Below are 24,278 nucleotides of genomic sequence, written 5' to 3'. Positions count from 1 at the left end.
ATGCGATATTCGGTTCCGTGAACATTTAACTCTTTCCATGCTGGTGTAGTTCGAAAAACCAATTCTGTTGGCATATATGTAGTTTCTTTTGTTGAAAACACATTAGTGGTGTTTTGTCCACTGATGTTTTCAAACACCAAATAAATGTTGCCCGGAAGGAAGAATGAGTGCTGAGAAGTACTGTACCTTGTGTAGCATGGACATGGTTATATAGACACGGAACTAAAACTTTTCACGCAAAAATTTAGACACACGTACTTCCGTGTGTAACACCAAATCAAGACGCTGACATGTCAGTTGAGAAGGTAAAGCTTCACACATTCTTAATCTCGCAAGAGATATGAGTAGTCAGCTTCATGATATGGCTGTCTTTACAGAAGACTAAGTGGCCCCATGGGCATTCTGGAAGTAGCAGTGGTAAAGAGGAACATCCCGATGTGTCTGCTTGTAATCGAAATGGAAAATGTCCAGCCCCTAAACCGTTACTTTATTAAGCTGTTACATCTCAAAAATTGAAAGGTAAGGGATAAGGTTTTATTATCCAAGAGTGGAAATCAATTAACAATTTCCATGCTAAATTTTGTGTAGAAAAAAAACTCCTTCTATTGTTCTTGTAGTACTTATCTTACGAGTATATTAATCCATAGGCATGAAATGGTGCAACAAAGCAGAAGACTTAGAAGTACAGTAGAGCCCGCTGGTAACAGAACCTATGTTAGAAACGGAAACCCGACATGAATCCGCGGTAGATGAAAACTTCGTAACGCGGAAATGGAAGGCAAAAACGTAATTTTAAAGGGAAATATTCAATTTGATACCCATTCTTGAGCTCATTCCGTGCGATTTCATATATCATAGATTTCATCTTCCTCTAAATAGCTGATTCAATTGAAGTAATTTCAACCCTGAAGTGAATGCAGTATGTTCCGCTAAAATTCCGGTAACTGTGTATTGTACCAAATTATAGCATCAAATCCTAGAAGACAGCAGTCATAGTCGTCATAATATCCAGTGCCACATCCGATAACTTGCATATCCTTACCTTTGTGTAGTCATTCGAGTATAGAGTTGTCTTAAATAACCCAAAGATTCTTACTTTTCCATGTAGGCCGCGCCATAGCTCAAGCGGTTATTCGCTGGCTTCCCACCGCGGCGGCCCGGGTCTGGTCAAGTGAGATTTGTGGTGGAGAAAGTGGCGCTGGGGCAGGTTTTCTCCCAGTACTTCGGTTTTCCCTGCCAATCTTCATTCCCCCAATTGCTCCACAGTCACCCTCACCTATCATCTGGGGCTGGTACAATAGGCCAGAAGTGGCCGCAGTACAAGGGACTTAATCCCACCCCACTAGCAAAAAAAAAAAATACTTTTCAATGTAGTTGTAGCAGTGTAGACCAAGAAGGCTGTCATGACGCGATGAGATGCAAAATTTACTTTAAGTTTACAAGTGCCTGTATTAAACGGAAGTCTGTCTACAATGTAAAATATTTCCTGTTCCTTGAGATTCCGTTATATATAAGTTTTACGTATTTTTCACTAACACTCTCAGAAGCCAAACATATTTACAGCAGAAGTGAATGATATTCCTGGACAAGGAGTCTAGTTCGTACCAAGTTTCGTCAAATTGTGATAGAAAATAACACGTCATGTTTCTATATACAGATGGACGGATATGAAGTCGGAAAAATCGTATTAGACGCACCACCTGGAGACTAAAGTTGGCAGCACGACATGAAGAGGCGGACATATGCAGACACGATAGTACACGAGACGGGAGCGGCACTACACACGCGCGTCGCAGCTAGGATCTCAGTCAGTGGCTGCGCGCGGGGTTCTGAACATGTGAGCGTCAAAGTGCGGCGCTAAAATGTCGGCCTTCTCCACGCGACTGCTTTAAAAACAAACTCTTCCACAATGTAACAGTCAGCAGGGATTTATCAGCATGCATTTATAGAAATCAGCCGTAAAGGCATTTTCTGCTAGTTCCTGAGTTACCAAAGAAACTATTACGGGATGTTTAATTTTTTCAAGAAATTCAAACCAGTATCCGATGCAGATGGAGACGGGAAGGCAGCCAAAGAAAAAACAGCTTCATCGCTTGCGACTCCGGCGAGAAGGCGAGATGACAAAGCGAAGGATAAAAGCAGCAGCCAGGAAAGAGAAGTGGGGGTTAGCTCTTTCGACACTAAGAAGACTGATTTAGCGGCGAGTGTAGGAGCAAAAAAGAAAGATTCAGAATGGAAATTTGGCGAGGCAAAAGAGCCAGTGTCCATCCAGCAGTACTGCAAGAAGACAGGACCAGTGACATTCAAGGCTGATGAGACCCGTAAAGAGAAACCGCATCTTCAGAATACATCTAGGGCAAGTGTCATGGGCAATACGACAGCGACAATGACCTCGCTTGATGAGGGGGGAGAAATTGGCAAGAGCAGAGACTTGGCAAAGTGTCCGGCCACCTACACGAACACAGAGCACAAAGAGAAGCACCAGTATGAAGCCGCGGAGGCAGCAGCAACCGCTGACCGGAGAAATTTACTTATGTCACGGGCAACCCCAGCCGACCTCACCATGGTCATCAAGACGCAGGTAGAGGAGCAGCTTACTGAAGAGAACGAATTGACGCAAAAGATGCCTGAATCTGAACCCTCACCCGGGCCGGACGAGAACTTCACAACGTCAGAGAAGCAGATGGAACGGCTGGAACACGAAAAGTAGGTTCTTAATTAGGAGTTCACTTAATGTGGTTATCACTTCTTTGTTAGGACAACGTTACTATTGGAAGTCTGTGGGAAGCAAATGAGCGCTCTGCTGGTGGGGGGAGAAAAAATAGTTTCGTTTAAAATACCAGTCGGTGTATATAGGTATGGCCGATCACAGTGGACGCGCAGTCTATGAAATGTCTTCGCCCGTTCAAACAGTCGGATCGTGTGTTCGAATCCCACTCGAGGCGTAGATGTCTGTCTGCGTTTATTCTGTGTTTGCATTGTATTGTGTAGGTAGCGGCCTTGCATAGGGCTGATCCCCCTTCTAAGAAGTCCTACATGAAACTTGTTTCTCGTGCCTAAGGGAGAATAAGGAATGTAGGATTGAGGGTAGGCTGTCTATGAAAGAAGTTCTGGGGAGTATATTTGTACACAAGAAGGAAGAAGGAAAAAATTCCACTGTGAACTTATTAATTTGTGTTTGTAACCTGATTTTGTTGGGGGGATTTTAGATATGTAGAATGCGGTTGGTGCAACGTGTACCGCGGATGGGGAAGAAAGGCATGCAATATTCTCATTGGGAAACGTTAAGATAATAGACCACTAATGGGAGACAGTGGCTTAGACTGAAGGAGAATAAAATATGCCTTAGAGAAATGTGACATGAAATTGCGGAATACATTTCACTGGCTCCGAACAGAGCCCGACTTTGGGGTTGTGTGTGAACATAGCGATGACCCTTCGGGTTCCATAAAAGCGGCAGGTCTCTTGACTATCTGTGTAAAAATAAACTTTTGAAACAATATTCTGTACACCGGACCTCTGTCTGCATGATACTCCAATATGAATCAAAGGACTTTTTTCTTTGTTTCAAATGTATAAATGCATTAGAATTTCGGTAAAACTTGGAGATCAGCACTTTCAGTTACCTCCTAAATACATTTCTATATGTAGGATGGGTCGGGATAACTTAGCAAATAAAGTGAAGGACTAAAGTTCGATTCTCGGCAGAGCTGGTATTTTAGATTTTGTCGCCACGTGCAGACTAGCTCTGGAGACGGCCTCCTGTCCTTTAGCTTCAGACGGGTATTTTTCTTGCGATAAAGCTGCCGGGACGTGAAGCTGACCATTCACACCATCTACTGTCAACGTACGAGTATAAGGATATGAGTTATGCCATGTTATGTGTATGTCCTTCGTAATACTTTTCCCTATCCGAGATTCGAACAAGATAGACCTACCACCCGGATAAAAAATAGTAAAAGTATCCCTGTAACAGGCCGTGGAGGCCCATAGGGTTGTATGTTGAGGTTCTCACATTTTCTAGATAATCGGCTCACAGATGGCGGCAAGGTTGTCAGCCTTACGCGCCGGCTGCCCTTTACTCCCAAGAATATTCCTGGTACTCATTTCTGTTAGAGGCTGAGTAGACCCCAGGGCCATAGTGCGGCTGGAAGGATTAGGTCAGTTGAAAAAAAAATCCAATGACCTCATCGGGACTTGAATCCGCGACCTTCCGGCTTGTAGCGTAGCCCCCCTACCACCCGGATACAAGCGAATTTAGTGCTGTGTTGATGTTGGTGCTGCGTTACAGCGGGGATTTCCCACTCGCTATTTTGGCGTTGATCTCTTTCTGTAGTCTGCTGTAGCCATCTATTTATATCCCTGGCTGATCCTGGAGTAAGAACACGAGACCTTCAGGCCTGCATGTTTGCTCGAGTTGCATTAGCGAGACATGTATGTTTGTGGCTGACAATCAGATATTTTTATTTTGTAGTGTATTTAACAACTCTGTCTCAGCAGCAAATGCTGTCATATATGGCACTGGACGAGAGACAGCAGTGAATGAAGAACTGGAAAAGTCTGCAAAGAAGTGACCTTCGCAGTTACCCTGTCATTTTCCTTAACGAACTTAGAAACTCTTCAGGAGATTTTAGTCAGGAGAGTCTCCCTTCGAGGAGAGAATCGAACCTGTCCCCTCCCAAATACAGAACATGAACACTAACGGCTCAGTAGGGACTATGTGGTTTAACGACACTGTGTAATGGTTCTGCAGAGTCATATTAGAGAACGATTTTACCGTATATGACGAACTGAATAGGATAGAGAAGGAAGCGATAGTGGTCTAGTTTAACGCAATATTCTGGAATTCTGGCAAAAATCACAAGGGTTTTGTCAGGGAAGTCGGTGGGCTGGGTAGGGTTCAAGCAAGTTACATCCTCAAAATATTGCAAATCGTTAGCATTCATATTAGGCGCTCGGTAAGACAGGAGCAGTGAGACCAGGTCCTACTGCAGAAAATCCTTACATTTCGAACATTCATCATGTAAATGACGTTGTTAAATATAAGAATTGAAAGTTATTTTCTGACGCTTCTGCAAGCACTTACCAGACACCGCTCTATGGAGACTCCCGCTTGGTAACTTCTCTGTTTGCCTATGAAACGAGCTCAAGGACGAATTGAGTGACGTCTCCGCTTACTGTGTTCAGTACCTGCCGGGCGTCTGTTGTTCCTTAAATAGGCCTGTACGTGCTGGTGGCCTAGTATCAAGTTCGCTCTTTTGAAACCGATTTTGATTCTGTTCTTATCGATATTTCTCATTATAAAAAGCAGCAATTTTCTGGTACCAGAATCAGAAGGATCAATATCGTCAATATTAAATCCTATATTGGACCACAATCTTGAGATATTTCCACTCCTTTTCGACCTTAAAATCTCATTTACTTCAAGATCCATTTACAGTTGTCCCTCCATCCCCTTCTCTGCTTCCAAGGAGGTTTCCCTCCAAAATTCTGCATAGGTTTCTTTCGGGCATGACTCTTAGCAACTTCCATCCTCCTATCCAATGATTCACAACCTATCTATCTATCTATCTATCTATCTATGGCTCTACACAGCGCTTTTTTGGGCCTTGGCCTCTTTTCAGTTTCTTGATCTGTCACACGGTCTGTAGGACGCCTTGGACTGAGGATCAGCCCGTCGAAAGGCCGCTATCTGCACACAGGACAGCACAAAAACAGAATAAACCCACATAGACATCCATGCCTCCAATGGGATTCGAACCCACGATCCCAGTTTTTGAGCGGGCGAACAGTTCATACCTTAGACGGCGCGACCATTGTGATCTGCCATTTTCATAATCTAACCCATAAAATCCAGGATCAGGAATAGTGCAGTCGGTATAGCAACTGACTACGGGCTGGACGACCGAGGGGTCGGAGTTCGAATCCGGATAGGGTCAAGAATTTTCTCTTCCCCACGTCTTCCAGACTAGCTCTGGGGCCCATCCAAACTCCCATCCAGTGGATACCGGGGCTCTTTCCCCGGGGGTAAGGAGGCCGAAGCGTGTAGCTGACCACTCACCTCCAATTAGTGCCGAGGTCGAGAAAATGTAGATCTATATATCCACTTCCCCATACGCCTTCATGGCATAGTACTTAATTAGTTTAGCACAGGGACAATTTTTATTTTATTTTTATCCCCCTAAAATCCATCAGAGCCGGTCACGGTAGCCGAGCGGTCTAAGGCATGCACTGTCTTCGTTCGCTCGGAAGCCGGGGTCGTGGGTTCGAATCCCACTCAGGGCATGGATGTTTGTGTGCGTTTTTCTATGTTTGTGTACAGGTAGAGGCCTTGCGACGAGCTGATCACCCGCCCAAGGAGTCCTACCGAATGTGTAAGATCTAGAAAAACCGAAGTGAACGGAGTTCATGGAGGTAGGCCTAGGCCCACTGGGGCTGTAGTGCCAAGGAAAAAAAAATCCATCAGAATGTTTTCTTTCCTTCTCCCCAGTCTTCGGAGGACTTCTCTCCAGTAGAACTCGGAACGTTTGTCTTCTGTCCCTCATCCGCGCTATATGTCCGGCCCATCTTAATCTCGTACCACCACCTCAGTAATGTCCGGTTACCTGTATAATATACTCGTTCGTAAAGACGCGTATCTTGCAAGTTTCATTATAAGATAAATGTAAACTGATTTCTAAGCCTGGGCTAATATACATGCTTCGAAGGGTTAAAATATTCGGCTAAGGGGCAGTGGAATTCGTGCTGGCATGGAAAGGCTCGGCATAGCGATGTGTCAGGCATTTTAAAGCAAGGAAGTGATACAGTGAACAGAACACTTTCTCAGTGTAGTCTGGGCCCACCCCACAAGATTGTCGTGACCGGTCGTGACACCACAGGCAACAGCACTTGGGCTGCAGAAACATGTGACATGTCTTCCCCCAACGGGGCCTCTGTTTGCTTCTACAGCCTGTTCTGTTCCACATGCTGGAAATATGAAACTAATGAAGTTGCTAATGAGTTAACCCATCTGCTTAACTAAGTAGACATTGCATGGTAACGAAATAGAGGAAGATAAGATGAATTAGACATGTAGTACACGTTGGGCATTACAAACTACATGCATGTAGGATTCAGGTCTGCAAATCTCAAGGGAGCGGACGACATAGGGGTCCTAGACGTAATCTTCAAAATGGATCTTCCAAAACTGAGGTGTGATGTTAGACGTGAATTAAATTTGCTTAAAGTAGACTCTGGCCGGTCACGGTAGCCGATCGTTCTAAGACATGCATTGTCTTCGCTCGGAAACCGGGATCGTGAGTTCGAATCCCATTCAGGTCATGGATGTTTAGTGTTTGTGTATGTGTGTGTGTTTTTTCTTGTGTTTGTGTACATGTAGAGGCCTTGCGACGAGCTGATCACCCGCTCAAGGAGTCCTACCGAATGTCTAAGATCTAGTAAACAGAAGTGAAACGGAGATTTTCATGGAGCTAGGCCAAGGCCCAAACCGGGACGCTAGCGCCATAGGAGAAAAAAAAAAGAGTAGACTCCGATGGTTTATTTTTGTGATTACGATGACAATTCTCTTGGTACTTTTGAAATCAAGTGATTTGTTGTCATGTTTTTTTTCCCCCATGGCACTACAGCCCCAGTGGGCCTAGGCCTACCTGCATGAACTCCGTCACTTCGGTTTTTCTCGATCTTACACATACGGTAGGACTCCTTGGGCGAGTGATCAGCTCGTCGCAAGGCCTCTACCTGTAGACAAACACAGAAAAACGCACACAAACATCCATGCCCTGAGTGGGATTCGAACCCACGATCCCGGCTTCCGAGCGAGCGAAGACAGTGCGTGCCTTAGACCGCTCGGCTACCGTGACCGACGTTGTCATTATTAATTCTGCAAGACACCCTGCACCACGCAAGTCCTTAGCCAACATAACTTAAAATCAACTGAATTTTTTACTTAGTTGTCTCTGTGCTTAATTAACTAAGCACTATGCCATGAAGAAATATGAGGGAATGGAGGTATAGCTCCACGATTATTGACCTCGGCACTAGGTGAAGGTGAATGGTCAGCTTCACACCCTGACCACTTTACCCTCGCGGAAAAGAACCCCCGGTATTCATTGGATAGGAGACTGAGTGGGCCCCGGAGCCGGTCTGGACACTGTAGAGAAAAGAAAAATCTTACCCTTGCTGGGAATCGAGCCCCGGCCGTTCAGGCCGTAGCCCGTAGCTAAACCGACTGAGCTATCCTGGCTCCCATCGAGCCTGCTTTCCACCTGCTTTCACGCTGATTTCTTGCTCGACTTATTCTTCGATCATGAAGATAGAGGCCATATACTCCTCCGAAACGTCAGTTGGCTTTCAACTGAATACACGGCGTTATATCTTAGAAGATAGTACTCTGCATAACTACCTCTGCGAGAACCTCAGACCCTACATAGTGTTCATTCTGTTGCTTAGTAGCAAAACACTGTACATTGTTTCTCTCGATACGCACCTGGTCTGCTCCATTTTTTCCGTGACCGCGTTCTTTTGTTTCTTTTACCACTTGACATCCGGAGTTCCAATCGGCTGAATTCACTGTCTTTTTAAACAGTTTAGTGCAGTGACTTTGCGGAGGTTCTTCTCCAGGAGCAAGATGAATCCCATAAATAGGCCTCTCAAGAGTGAAATTTCAGTCCCGTAAAATGTAGTTGGCCGAGCACAGTGACCGCCCAATCTAAGGCATGGATTGTCTCCGCTCACTCGAACGCTAGGATCGTGGGTTTGAATCCCACTAGAGGCATGGATGTCTGTGTGCATTTATTCTATGTTTATGTTGTTATGCATGTAGGTAGCGGCCTTGCGGCGGGCTGATCCCCCGTCCAAGGAGTCCTCCCGACTATGTACGGGATTAAGAAACTGAAAAAGTGGCCGAGGTCTAACAAAGGACTGCAGAGCCACGGACAGAACATATTTGCGTCGCTCACATATTTAACAAGGTATTTCATCTTTTTTATCTTCTTTCATCTTGACGAATTAGGCTGTGGCCGGTTCCCATTTAGAATAAATTACGTATTTAACTACCAAAACACCCGGTCGACTGCCTAGTATTACTGTTCCTTATTCGGGTGTCCCAGATTCGAATGTTAGTTGAAAGGTCACTACGCGATTCCTCAGACTCTTCGTATAAATGATGAAATTGTGCCTTGAAATTGGTTACTCCTCACATCATCCTTCCATTCAGGGCTGTGTAACTTACGGCGTCAGAATGAGCACAAGAGGGTAACACAATTAACTGGCTGCAGGATTTGCCTTCAGCCGCTTCTACTCATTCCACTGATGAAATTTCCTGTTACCGAACCTAGACGTTCATCAGCATCACCTCCAAGACACGTCATCATTATGCATTTCAATATTATTCCCTTATAGATGCCAAAAATAGGAAGACCTAGACGTAGATAGGAGGATAATATTAAGATGGATCTTAGAGATAGAAAGAGGATGGGGTGGTATGGACTGGATTAGTCTGGCTCTGGGTAGAAACCAGCGGAGGGCTATTGTGAACACGCTAATGAACCTTTGGGTTCCATAGAATGTTGGGAAATTCTCGAATAGCTGCACAACTGGCGGCTTTCTAGAAGGACTCAGCTGCATGGAGTTAGCTGTATATGCCAAAGACTGCAGCGTGTCTCGTTCCGTTGGATTTTGCGGTAAAGATTTTGTGTTAATATCTTACTTCTGCTACTTTCAGATGTCGGTATACTGTAGGTAAGGTCTGGTGTACGTATCCCAAAGAATTACTTCGGAAACTGCGTGTTTGTGTGTATGTGAGCGCTCGCATGTTTGTTTGACTGTGTATTTGAGAGAAAGAGATAAACTGGGCGGATCTGTATATAAAAGAATTATTGGCCTGCTTTAGAAGACTTTCGTTTGACATCTCTAGAACAGAATCAAGGCGTGAGGAGCCCCTAACACTTGACCACGTGACGCGTTATCAGGTTTCCAGCAAACATTTCTGTTGACATTTTGTTGCTGAGTTTTCCTCTGCTGATAACATCTCGCAGATATGAATCTTTAAACTTATGAAGTCAAAGGGCCAACTTCAGGCAGTGAGGGCCGCATAAATAATTATCAGTTCTTGCTGCACGAGTATTCATTGGCCATGTTTCTTTACGATCCTTGACATAATTCCATTTTGATCCCCAGGGGCATGATTTTTGACTGTCCCTTCACAGACATCACATGCGTGAGATGGTGATATTCTGAAAGAACAGAGCTAATACTTTCAAAGTGTGTGTGTGCGTGAGTGCGTGCCAGAGGGGTGTGAAAGCATTTTAGCGCTTTGTTTCTTCAAAGAAAAACGTGGGCTTGTGGGATCACCATGCTGTATGTTTTCTGTTTCAATTTTTTAATTAATTAACAGATTTTCATGAAATTTTGTATGGACGTTATACCGCTGGGTGGGGGTGGGGGGTACTCAACCCAAGATTTTTTTAATTTCCTTCGATCGATAATTGCATGACGAACATGAAAATATATGAGGTGACAACAACAGTAGCAGCGCATCTCCTAGGATCTTGAAACTATGATTGGTGAGCTACTAATGGATCTTCAACAAACATGCAAGCTTTTTAGAGGTAATATTTTGCGTAGCATATAAAAGAGCAAATTGACGGCTTTATGTAATATATATTTAGCTTCCGGTTTAATGTTCAGCGATAATAAACAATCTAATTGTACATAAATAAATTTATACATACCTAGAAGTTATTTACGGAATAGTTTTTATACGGGCACGCGGTAGCGTAGTTTGTTCAGGAATCATGCTACAAGCCGTAAGATCGCGAGTTCTATTCCCGATGAGGTCAGTGAATTTTTCAGTTGATCTAACCCTTCCAGCCGCACTATGACCATGAGTCGACTCATCCTCTGGCAGAAATGAGTACCAGGAATATTCCTGGAGGTAAAGGTGCGACCGGCGCGTAAAGCTGACAACCTCATCGCCATCTGTGATCCGATTATCTAGAAACTATGGAAGCCTCGATGTCTCACAACCCTATAGGCCTCCACGGCCTGTTACAGGGATAGCTTTACGTTTTATTATAGGTTTCTATAAGTCAGCTGTTAGCAACATGGCAAAGGTGTAAAACTTTGAAATTATGTCTGTGTTTGTGTGTCTCTCCTTTCAACTTTGGAGCCACATAACAGATTCTCATTAAATGAAGTATGAAACAACATGGCGAAAGCACGAAGCTCTGCTGTGGGAGTGTCATTAACGGCACTAGCACCCTGTAATGACTCATGATATATCTATAAAAAGTGTAACTTTGTTTAGGTTATTTGTTTTGTAGAATGTAACACAGAATTATGGGAGTCATGCCAATTTTTCATTTAAATTTCACTTTACGGAAATAGAGAATAGACAATTGAAGCAATGAAGCTGGGAATATGAACCCTTTTAGGAAAAGAGATTCTGAAGGTTCCCACGAGTCATGTATGAAGAATTGTGTACACCGTTGTCAACAATTACATACATGACGCCAGTGTGAAACTATGAACTTATAACTGACAGATTTAATATAGCCGATATCTGTACGTATGTTCTAATAAAAGATAACAGCTACTAATATATTTACAATTTGCAAGCAAAAGTACTAACTGGAATAAGAGTCGATCCTACTGCCATCATACTCACGAGCGCAGCACGTTAACGCACGAATTGCGCCGAATTCTTGGATTATAAACTAACATTACATCATCATCATCATGTGCAAGGGATGAGCTTCTTAGCCCTTTCCGTCCTCAATCATGAAGGCTCTTTGAGGACTGAATAACTCCTTTTTACTTGAGCAGGTTACCAGCCTGTTGCAGAGCCCCCTATCGTGGAAGTAAAAAAGGTAAAGTTGCCCCTGTGCTTAACTAATTAAGCACTACACCATGAAGGCGTATGGTGGAGTGGATGTATGGTTCCACATCTTCTTGACCTCGGCACTAGCTAGAGGTGAATGGTCAGATTCACGCCCCGGCCGCTTTACCCCTGGGGGAAAGAACTCTCGATACCCATTGAATAGGAGGTTGGGTGGACCCCAGAGCCGGTCTGGACGACGTGGAGAAGTGAAAAATTTTGACCCCACCGGGACTCGAACTCCGACCCCTCAGTAATCCAGCCAGTAGCCAGTCGCTATACCGACTACGCTACCCCGGGTCACCTATCTTGGAGGACCAGGCATTAATTCCCTTAGATATGTTTCCTACCGTGTGCAATAAGTCCTGTCTACCCGCCATGTACCCCTGGGAAGGGGCCGTGCTACCCACCGGGCCAGTGTGACGTGAAGCTTGCATTGACAGGGTCGCCACTCGCTCTAGTTGGATTGTCTCTTAGGGGAGTTCCAATTTGCTTATTTTCATATTACAGAAAATAATACTAGTATCTCACGATCAGTAGGACTGGAAGTCTAAACAATAGGAAATTACCTGAAATTCGTTCTTTATTTCTATATTTTGCCTCTCAATTTTGAATTTTGAAATTGAGATTCTCACTGTTTATGAAGACTAACTATTAAGAGTACAATACTCTCTTCTGCAATATAACGCCCTTTAGACCGGCAGATCTCTTTGCTTGCCACCTGTTTCTGGGCGGTTTCCTGCTTGGCTTACTCTTCAACCCTGAAGATGGAGGCAGTACGTTTCTCTCGGTTAACTTCTATCAAAGTACATCACATTATATTCCAGATGACAATACTCTTCAATTTTGTTACTTATTAATTCCTCCAAAATATTATTAATCTCTTAAATTTTCTGTGAACTGTAATTTATTATACGCAGAAAGAGTTACGCAGAGCAACACACATCCAACGATACAACGCACGCAGCCACAAGAGTAGAACACATCATAAGACACAATATACACACAACATTAGAAACATAAGAAGAACGACCCCCATGTGGATGATTATTAATACACACGAATTTTAAAAATATGACGTATGAGATAATACGTTTTAACAAGTTTTAAATACATAAACTTTATTATTATATAAGGACGTAAACAAATTTAATATTATTTGTAAATGGACATATAAAGGCAAGCAGTGAAATGGTTAACGGAGCGACACACCTGAAGATGGCAGAATACTGCCGAAACATGTAGTGTAGAAGTGGTAAATGGGATTGTATGCACTTGACTGTTAATATATACACATTATGAATACGCAGAGTAAATTAGAAGCATATGGAAGCACTGAGGATAATATGAACATCTGTATGCACGCATACACACATGCAACTTTATGGTAATACATAACTTACTGTGCCATGAAGTACTGAACAATACGTGTATGTCTGTGTTCCAATATGCGATTAAAAGCGAGAATTTCTGCTTTAATCCAGGCAGTATAAATGTATCCCCGGAAGGAAAGGCGCTCTGGTAAGCCTAGTTTGGTGCATTTGAGGCCATGGCTTGGCTTTGTTACACTGTGCTGACGCTGCCATCTGTTGCAGGAGGAATCTTGTGAGTCAGGAGGCCCGGTTTCAAGAACAGTTGGCGGAACTCACGGCGCAATTGACCGCAAGAGACAACGAGTCCAACAAATTGAGGTACCAGATGGAGGATCTTCAGAGAGACGTCCTCATAAAGAGCTGTGGCATGGACCGTGAGTGTGTGGACAATGATTTCTTATTTAACTGACTAGTGTAAAAGCCCGTTCAAGTTCAATAGAACTGCTACGTCGTGAGAATGATAAAACAGACACACATACATATTCAGAAAACATCTTCTATTGTTATATATAGATATATATAAAGTGTGTCTGAAAGTTGGCACTAACATCGCCGACAAGCGGCGGTCTCTCGGTCGGTATAGTTCGCTTGCGGACTAAAGCCACGGAGTTTGTTTTGTGTCTAAAATATATTTGAGAACACGTCGTACTTCGAGTAGCAACATTAGGGAAGTGTAGTCCTGCATGCTCAAGGAGATCTCCGGCCTGACGATGAAGTAACAATATAAAAATCACCACCTGATGATCACACACCCTCAGTAATATATTCGTATATGTTACAGTAAAACTAGTGGCCGCGCCATAGCTCAAGCGGTTAGTCGCTGGCTTCCCACCACGGCGGCCCTGGTTCGATCCCAGGTCTGGTCAAGTGGGGTTTGTGGTGGACAAAGTGGCGCTGGGGCAAGTTTTCTCCGAGTACTTCGGTTTGTCCTGCCAATCTTCATTCCACCAATTGCTCCACAATCACACTCACCTATCATCTGGGGCTGGTACAATAGGCCAGAATTGGCTGCAGTACAAGGGATTTAGTCCACCCCACTAGCAATAAAAAAATACGGTAAAAGTATTTAATTGGTAATTATGAACAATAGCAGGTAATTATATATATAGAATTACCAAAAACAATGTATAAAAAAACTCCGTGGTTTTAGTCCGCAAGTGAACTATACCGACCTAGCGACCGCCGCTTGTCGGCGAAGTTAGTGCCAACTTTAGCGGACAGAGGGTGTCGCGTGGTCAGTGCAACGAATTCCCAGGCCCTTCATTTTAGGTTTTCTAGACCACAGCCGCTATTCACTTGAAATAGCTTCTCAATTATCCTCACGAGGCTGAGTGGACCCCGTTTCAGATCCACTACTTCTCACAAAATCTGGTAGCGCCGGAAATCGAACCCGGACCTCTGGTTCTGTACCCAGGACCACAGAGGCGGTCACCAAAAACCATGTATATATACAAAAAAGGTAAAGGTAAAGCTGTCCCTGTAACAGGTCTTTGAGGCCCATAGAGTTGTGAGACGTGGCCCCACATTCTCTAGACAGTCGGTTCACAGATGGCAGTGAGAGTGTCAACCTTACGCGCCGGCCGCCCTTTGTCCCCAGGAAGATTCATGACACTCATTTGGTAGCAGTCTTTAGCCTTCAAGAAAGTCTTTGACATAAAGACGGATCAATATACAAGTAATAATATACTAACATGAAGTCCGTTGAATTTTTAACGGGAAATTGGTATAAACAAACTTCGTCAAGAATGTCTAAACTCAGTGCTTTGAAATTTTCTGGAAAGATATCTACATTTCATTAGTATACGTCTCCTGAAGCTCATAGAATAACAGTGTGCACTCCCTCGTTCTTTCGTCTTCCACTTTATTTTCTTTTCCGCGCTTTTCTTTCTGTCTTTATTCGTAATTGGACCATGCAAAAAAATCTGCACTGCGATTTGACAAACAGATTTTGTTGCTCTTATTTACCTGCAATTAAAGTCTGAATGTTCTTGAACTTCGACCGCCTCTGTGGTCTAGTGGTCAGAGTTCTTGCCTACAGATCCAGAGGTCGTGGGCTCGATTCCCGGCGCTGCCAGATCTTCTGAGGTATAGTGAGTCTGTAACGGGGTCCACTCAGCCTCGTGAGGATAATTGAGGAGCTACTTGAATGGAAAATTAGCGGCTCCAGTTTAGAAAACCGAAATTAACGGCCGTGGGGATCCGTTGCGCTGACCACGCGACACCCTCTATCCCCAAAAGTTGGCACTAACTTCGCCGACAATTGGCGGTCGCTCGGTCGGTATAATTCGCTTGCGGACTACAGGCCACGGAATTTTCTTTCTTTCTATGTTCTTGAACTTCACGTGTCGTTTTCGTGGCCTTCAGAATATATTTTTTACCATGGTTACCATAAAATACGGGGATACGAAGGTATGTACCAATTTACGTCACGGACCCAATACTTTTCTTATGGGGGAAAGAATGGGGGAAATACGAAATTGATTTGGACTCGAACCCACGCAAGCAACAGCAAAATTTATGCTTCCCCAAGAGTCACTGTGTTCTTTGTATTTACCACTTCTTCTACGCCGCGCAGTTGGGGAGAAAATGAGAGAAAGACAGGAGGTACGTGCGTTGGCTACTCCGGTTAAGATTGGCAGGGGAACCGTGTACGTTCTAAAAGCTTATAAATACGAAACATTGACAAGACTGTTGAACTATTGAGGTGCTAGAAAGTGCGCAGGGCTGATGAACAGACTCACGGAGGGCAATTTGAAGCACGAGACACCTTTTCCGCTCATCTTCGTTAGAATCTCGATGTCGACATTCTTATGAACTAAATACATTCTCTGATCGTCCACGAGAACGTGAAGTGGGGGAGGGGGGCGTGGAATGGACGGCGGGGAAGGGAAGGTGGCCCATGAGAACAGTTTGGTGGCATTGGAGTCTGATAAGAATTGTCTGTTATACGGTTAGGTGCAAAGAAGCATTTTCAGTCCTTTCCTGTTTTAAGCGACATGTCGCGATAGAAACGACGTATTTAGATGTTGTGTGCCAGTTGGCACACCGCAAGAAACATTTGCCCCAACTAAAGAATTGGATGACGTCTTCTAAAGAACCGTTGGCTCTAGGCACCAAAAATAGTTGGCGTATTTCTTTGTCTTTCTTTCTCTCGCACTTTTGCTTTTATTATTTCTTATTCCTTTGTCTCTCGCTTTGTTTATTTATGTTTCTCTCTCTTTTAACAGCCAGGATAGCTCAATCACCAGACTGGCTAAGAATTTGACGACTGGGTTCGATGCCCAGCAGGGCAGGGACTGTTTTCTTTGCCATCACTTCCATAGTAGCTTTCTAGCTCACCGAATGGGTACGAGGGGATATTTCCTGGGGGGAGGGGGGCTGATAAGAAGGCTTAAACTCCAGCATCGAATTCAGGAATATGTGGTTTTACACATCATCTTGTATGACCCCATGAACAAGTATAAGGACAATTTCACATTCTTATTCTTCTACTGAATGCATTTATTTATCTTTGTCTCTCTTCCTTCCCCCACTAGGCCCTCTTAGCAGTCTGCAGTTTACTTTTACGTTCGCCAATCTGCTGGCCATTTTGAGTTATTAACGAAACTGATACACAATGACGTCTTTCTTACGTCACGCCACTCCTGTTTTAGTAGAAGTTATTGATGGGGTGAGGGGGTGGTGAAAGACACGGATGTCAGCAAGTGTACAAATAGCATGCGCCTGACTAGGGATTAGCACCTCGAGGTTTTAAAAGTGACCCACCATGCATTACATATATTCACAATCTTGCATCACATCTGCNTGAACTACCTCTGTCTTTCGCTCGCTTGCTTACTTCATGGAGCAGGGTCCTTCTTGAGAAGTCAACGGTCGCTCAGCTATTGAAGAAATTCCTGGTCATTAGTTTCATTACCCTTTTCACAAAAGCCCGCCATTGAACCCTATCCTGACCCACGCAATTCCAGTCCACACTCCCCCTAATTTCTTTTAAGATCCATTTCAATATTACTCTACATCTACGGCAGGAACCGATGCTCCTTTGTATGTGGACTATAGAATTATTAAGGATCTGAGATGGATCTGTAACCAGAATGGCTGTGTGCGGGCTGGGAGTAAATGACAGAAATCATGAAGAGCATAGCAATCTCGCACATAAATCACAGCCTACAGATCATCATAATGTTTACTGTGCAGTCCGACCGACTGAAAGTGTAATAAATTTTATCGCCGTTTCTTCCAAATATTTCAATTTTGACTTTGGAGCAGCTGTATGAATAATGATGTTTGAAGTTAAAATAAGAACATCCGGGTGAAATTCATAATTCCTACTTTCCAATCTGCAGGATTAAAAGTTATCGTGGCACGTAGGTGAGCTTGAGATGTCGCTTGCAGATGGTCACAGGATCAAATGCTCTTTGAGACATAATTCCTTTTTCTGCTTGCAATTGTAAACATACTACGCAATATTTGTTACCAGTTTATCTAACGATACTGCCAGTAATTGAGACTACATAGTGCCGAATAATTGGATGATAGTAAATAACGAATTAGGAAGGATATGAAATGAACCTGTCGCGACTTAATTAAAGTACTATCCCAAGATTTGCCTGGTGGGACAGAGGAAAACCACGAATTCCTCAGAATAGTCGATGCCTCTTCCGGGATTCGAACTGAGAACCTCTCAAGTACAAGTCAGAAGCGTTACTATTTGAGCTAAATTGCTTGGTTTCCATCTTAATCATGTTTGTAAAGATCGCATTGGGTGAGCTACTTAAGTGCAGGTTCTGAGTCTGAAACCCATCAGACATACGTATCTTCAAAGTTTCGCATCGTCGTCCTGTTTGTAAGTGTTCATTTCAAACAATACTGCATACACGATTTTAGGCACGTTTATGCTGTAAGCTTCAATTGTTCATTACTTGAGTTGTCAAACAGCTAAAGAAGAATGATGAAAATTCTGGGATAGTATATACTGACCCAAAGTAGGCTACGGCCACTTTCTTGCCACACAGATAAATAGAGTAGCAGTGTGTGTGAATGATGAATACGAAAGAAAGAAAGAAAGAAACAGAAAATGGAAAGGAAAGGAAAGGAAAATGAAAAGAGAAAGGGGAAGAGGAAAACGAAGGAACAAGTCAGCGCTGTACGTCTTTTAATTTATACACGGGAAAAAGAGTAGTTAAACAAAGAATCGATAAATGAATTTGTTTCGATGACAGTTATTGCTCTGAATGCAGAAACTCAACCACGATGACGAAAATAATTACGAAGGTGGTTGTGGTGGTGGTAATGCTTATGCCCACACGGTTGTTTGGCCTAAGCTAATTTGTACTGCATGGAGATACGGGCATGCTGCTGTTTTGGAACGTAAAAATAACCCGTTCCGCCTATCAGACACCAGACTGAATGGGAGACCGACGGCCATGTTTCTGCAAATAGCGCGGCGAGTGGGAGATCGAGACATTATTTTTAGGAAACCCTCGATTTTGCGAGGAAGATTTGAACGGACTGGAGTCACACATGAACACAGGAGGTGTGAAGGAACAAACGGTTGTATGGGCAATATTTTAGACAGTATCAGTGCAGAAATAGGTATCAGGAGGATAGAAGGACACAAAAACGAAGAGCAGTGGAAGGAAAGAGGACTACGCCTACGTACAGTATATGAGAACTCGTAGATAAAAAGAGAAAACTGAGCGGACGGTACGAAAGCATGAAGAGTGAAGCAGAAATAAACTTAGATGACCAGTAATTAGTAGGAGTAGTAATTTAAACGGAATGCCGGAGGGTAGGTCTAAGGAGACAAGGTCCAACACCACAGAGTGTATAATGGACCTAATAAAGTACTGAAATATTCAAGATTTTACCCCGAAACCCCGATTCCATAATAAGAAAAGCCCGCCACAGAGGCAGGAATACTGATTACGCGAGGGAAAGCCCATGAATAGCATTCTGGAGAAATCCGGTTTCAATTTCTTTTGTGTTGCCGACTATTGTGGTATAACACCATGTCGTCCATTTGAACGGACTACACGGCTTTGTATACCAGAAGATAGGACTGTTCGTTGGAACTTCTGTGAGAATCCAAACTCCGACTATTCTGATGTTTTCGTGGTTTTATTTAGTCCGTCCAGCCCAATAGAGGGATGATTTGAAATATGAACGGAGGGAAAGAGTAGAACTTGGTTATAACGTCATCAAAGGGACCTAAAAATAGTGTCGTTATAAACGAATGTCGTTGTAACCGAAATGGGCACTTCCACAGTATCCTTATGTTAGTCACGTAAAAATCTACCAAAACCGAGTTAAAATGTTGCATTTTTTAGTGAAATACGTAGATAAGTGCAGACTAACGTAACATTAACGTGGAATTAATATGGATTCTCCATATCGTTTGTACTGTAGAATTCACCAAACCAAATTCGCGGCATACATCAGCTGTTTTCCTTCCATTTTCTATTTCACGAATCACTTTAACTTTCGCTTCAGTCTTTAAAACTTTCCTTTTCATTGCCATGTTTTCGCTACTGCACTTCTCTGGGTTTAGGCAGGAACACTATAGGGTAAGTAGACAATGTGAGGTCCTGTTAGACGAGATTCTAGGAAAGGAATGCAGTTAACAACCTGCCGCGTCCTCTTGCACTATTCACGCAGTCCCACCCCACACCCTTGTTTTCGCATAAAACCCACGCTCCTCTTGCAGCCCGCGGTCGTATTCTTCCAGGACAGTCACGTCAGCAAGTAGAGAAAGCGAGGGTGGGCAGACACATTGAACTTTCCCACGATATCAGAGAAATTCAGGAATGAAAATGACGTTACATACGAGGTTGATGCATTTGTGCATGTCGTACTAAGCAAGGTATAAAAACAGTTGCTTTATGAGGAATTAGTTCGTACCATTGAATATTTGACGCAATAGACAAGGTGTCGCAGAAACCGATGTTGCTATAACCAAGTTTTACTGTATATTTATCCAGGTCAGAGCTGTCCAACTCGCAGTGGGCAAATAAAGATTGCGAGAGACCTTTTCCATTTTCGAAAATAGGTGTTCGTGCCTGCTTCATCTAGGGAGTAGCGACATATGTACGGAAATACAGTGTATGAAATAATGTTGCTGTTGTTAAGTATCAAATGGATCCCTTTCCAGCTTCGACTTGCTGCCACAGAGCTAAAGAGGTCTACAGATGTAACTGTTCTTGCAACGGAGAACGTTCATCCACAGTCCTCACACTGGAAACAATTCAGGTTGCGCGTTTTCTCTGTTTTATCAGAATCAGTTATATTGAATGTTTTCTAATTTTGGTACTATGCTCAGCCGGTATAGCGACTAAGCTACTGGCGGAAAGATCGACAAATCGGGGTTCGATTCCCGGCAGGGGTAAGAGGTTGTTTTCTTCTCCACAGCATCGAGACTAGCTCTGGGACCCATCCAGTCTATCAGCTGACTATCGGAGGCTCTCTCCCCAGGAGAAAATTGCTGGAGCGTGAAACTGACAGCCCATTTTCATCTAATGCCGAGAGGGAGTGCACATGGACGAATACCTCCACTCTCCCATACGTTTTCATGGTTTAGTGCTCAGTTAAACACAAGGGTACAGATTTTCTCTTCCCAACTTCACCCAGGCCTATTCTGGGGCTCACCCAGCCTCCTATCCAATGGGTATCAGGGACTCTTTCTCTGGGGATAAAGCGGGCGGGGCATGAAACTAAACACTCACCTCGAACTAGTGCCGAGGTCAAGAATATGTACATCTATAATTCCACTCCCCCTATACGCCTTCATGGCATAGAGCTTAATTAGTTAAGCGCAGGGACAAATTTACCTTTCTATAACATAACAATGTGTTAAATTTAAATATATTTTTTAACGTTGTGGGTAATATCCTCATTGGAACGTTTCTTCGTCATAGATCTGATAATTGCAGGGCAGATATTTACGTGCATACTGGAAGAAAATACGTATTTTACAGTGACACGGCGAGTTGGCGACTGAGGTACAATGCTTTCCCTCAGTGGTTTGACGTTGGAAGCCCTGACAGAGATAAGCAGAAAAGTCTGCTTATACTCTCAACTAAAGTGGCTGTTCTGACCGGTCGATGTCTTTCGAAATATCGCCTTAGATTTCTGTTATGAGCATTGTTAATATAAAATTAATCAATATGCAAGTAAAGGTGTTGTGTAAGGAAGTGCATACGAATATGCCTTTCGTCTTCACGCGTTGCATAAGAAAGAGAGAAGACTGCATCATTCATTCAGCGCTTCCTATGGAGTAGGTTAATTCCTGAAGATAACTGAATGCAGTTTCATAAGCGATGATAAGGTGTCTAATTATATAATTGTGTAACAGCGTTATTATGCATACCAAGAAACAAAGGCCAGTCGACTGCGCAGTGTACTCTTCAACCGTTTAAAATATTCCGAGTAATTTCCGCGACAAAATTTTGTTCAAGAGATCTAAGATTTGAAGCTAGGCAATGGATATAATACGATTTTTTCTCTGCTTCCTCCAGCATAACTTAAGGGCAATATGTTTTGTCTAACAGAAGCAAGACCACTTAATGTAACTATCGTTACTGTAACGGGAATGTCGACGCTCGAAGAGACATCCACGTAAAACTGTAACAAATGTTTATTACTGTTAGGATGAATTTACAGACGACCAGGGAAGCAGAGCCGTGACTGATCAATACAAAAGTCAGAATCAAAGTCACATTGCGACTGACGGTCAGTCAGTAAGTCTTGGAGTCGAGCCCCATCTGGAGCTCACGACCAGACATTCATTTCTGTTTGACAGTTACGGTCTTGTTTCTGTGGGGTGCCATCCCTGACAAGAGGACGGCTCTTGCCAGAGCAGTCTTTCTCGGGTCCGAGTCCCTTAGTACTCGTGACCATATTTTACTGTCTCAGATTTGAGCCTTCCCTTTTCGTCGCCTCCTACGACTCGCAGGGTCACGGTGGAGGTATTCGACCCCGCCTCCACACGGATGACTGATGAATACCGGCGAAATCTTCTTCATATCCGCCTAGCCTGAGCTAGTGACGGCGTTCTTCATTGCAGCACCAGGGTGATTGCGAGCCAGCAGGTTGCCGGGCGAAGCTCTAACAGTAACGGGCTAGCCTGACCTAGTGATGGCGTTCTTCCTTTCAGTGGCTCGGTGACTGCGAGCCCGTGGGATGCCGGTCGAGGCTCTTGCAGTACTGGGCTAGCCGGTACCACTGGCGGCGAAGCCGACTAGCCAGATGAACGCTAGCAGAGTCGGCTGCCGATACTTGCTATTAGTAAACTGGTAGCAAGTATCGGCAGCCGACTCTGATCTTTCGATGCAAGCATAGCTGTGACTCACATTGCGACTGACGGGACCGACGGGACTGACGGCAAGTCAGTCTGTCTTGGTGTCGAGCCCCAGTATGACCAGATGTTTCTTCTTGAATAAAAGTTACTGTCCTGTCCTTGTGATGCGCCCTCTCTGACGAGAGGTAGGGTGTCATTTGTCAGTCATAGTCGGTAGTATTAAGTCCATTGTTAGAATGTACACATATTTACAGATTGACTCTTAATATCTACTCCTATATGCAATACGAGTAAATACAAGGCCTCTGTCAATCTTGATGCTAACGTGTGGGAGGTTCGCATCTTTATACACGTACTTTTGTCGCTGGGCGGCGTGCGAGCCAAAGGGCGTTGGAGATGCCGTGGTGAGCGATGATTCGTTAGCGCTCGTTTCACTGTGGGAGGTTCCCACACTCTTTTATGTTAGGCCTACATACTCCTTGTAATTAAATAACCTACGACAAACAATATTGCATCCACCAATTTGTACATAAAACCACAGGAAAAAAAAATGTGTGATGGTAAGATACGAAAACTCTGTATATGGCTTTTACGTTGTGCACGATGGCTATGAACTGCAAGAAGCAGAAGTTCATAACGAATCAGTGTCCAGGTTTTTAATGAAAACAGTAAGCAGATACCAGTAATTAATCATATACTGAGGTCTTCTGGGTTGTGACACCGTGTAATCTCGTAGACAGATGCAAAGGTTTCGGAGAAACGTGCTCCCTCCATTTCAGGGTGTCTGGTTGTATTTGTTACTGAACGACGTTGTCCATAGTGAGCCAATATATTGTTGATGATAGGTTGATTAATGAATATGGAGCAGATGAAAGAATGAGAATTGGCAGGGAAAACTGAAGTACTCGAAAAAAACCGGCTATAAGAAAGACAGTGCTATTGGCATTAAACTGAACAGATTTTAACAGTTCTATGGAAATAATGAACACATTTTCATAAATTCCAGAAGTGAACCTTACGAAATATTATTTTATGGTGTAATAACCATACATACGATTTTATATGGACTTGAACATTGGAGAAATGCAGAAATCCGTTTTCTCAGGTGGTTGCCTGCTGTGGGCTATGGAATCACATGTCATAATTGATGAAGATGTTAGGAAGAAATGGTACTAGCATATAAGCCTCTCAATGGGATACTAAATAGTACAAAGGCAATAGCTAGAATATTTGGAACAGTTGCCTGAAAACGGAATTCCTGTCGGTATAAACCAAAGAGTATAAGATGCTATAGACATCGAACAAAAATATGGATCAGCCCAAGAGCATAATTCGTGATGATGATAGCAGATGAAATGGAACAATTTTAATCCTTGTAACCAGAACAGGCTAAGAGTTTAATCTATGATGTTGAAACCTGGTACAATAATAATCCTTCTCCCCCCCAACTCAACAAAAAGAACTATCAGAGGAGTATTTTCTGACAGCAAATTGTAGCTATTTAAATTCCACTCAAAACAGAAGAACAAGAAGTCACAATGCTATAAAGCACACATTAAACCATGCATTTAATAGTTTACAAATCAGTTATTATAATTTGCAGCACGTGTAAATATCTGTATGCATGAAGAGTACGGTCTTTTGGGAAGTGACGCCATGTAATCCAGTTCACAGACGTTTCAAGGGAATGCCATGCCTCCACCATCAGGGTCTAAGAGTAAGCCAAGCAACAAGC

At 43.4% G+C, this 24,278-nt stretch overlaps 1 protein-coding gene and 1 long non-coding RNA gene across 10 annotated transcripts in view; one reads left to right on the top strand and one right to left on the bottom strand.

The window, feature by feature from the left end:
• LOC111866842 overlaps nt 1-5,190 on the bottom strand; it is a 76,835-nt gene extending 71,645 nt beyond the window's left edge. For both annotated transcript variants that reach the window (XR_004513271.1, XR_002843227.2), the window contains exon 1: nt 5,087-5,190. This is a non-coding gene — a long non-coding RNA (uncharacterized LOC111866842). The remainder of the gene's footprint in view (nt 1-5,086) is intronic.
• The window catches only part of LOC111866839 (protein FAM184A), a 116,589-nt gene that overhangs the window by 50,630 nt on the left and 41,681 nt on the right, over nt 1-24,278 (top strand). For 4 of the 8 annotated variants that reach the window (XM_023856149.2, XM_023856148.2, XM_023856147.2 and 1 more), the window contains exons 1-2: nt 1,800-2,706; nt 13,471-13,622. In XM_023856149.2, the coding sequence (XP_023711917.1) occupies nt 2,009-2,706; nt 13,471-13,622 (850 nt within the window). In that variant the 5' untranslated portion in view covers nt 1,800-2,008. Of the gene's footprint in view, nt 1-1,797; nt 2,707-13,470; nt 13,623-24,278 lie in introns of those variants that run through there. The other 4 variants (XM_023856153.2, XM_023856154.2, XM_023856152.2 and 1 more) reach the window with 2 other exon arrangements.

This window comes from Cryptotermes secundus, unplaced genomic scaffold, assembly GCF_002891405.2.
Source record: "Cryptotermes secundus unplaced genomic scaffold, Csec_1.0 scaffold533, whole genome shotgun sequence".
Lineage (NCBI taxonomy): Eukaryota > Metazoa > Arthropoda > Insecta > Blattodea > Kalotermitidae > Cryptotermes > Cryptotermes secundus.
This window is presented reverse-complemented; position numbering and strand designations above follow the sequence as displayed.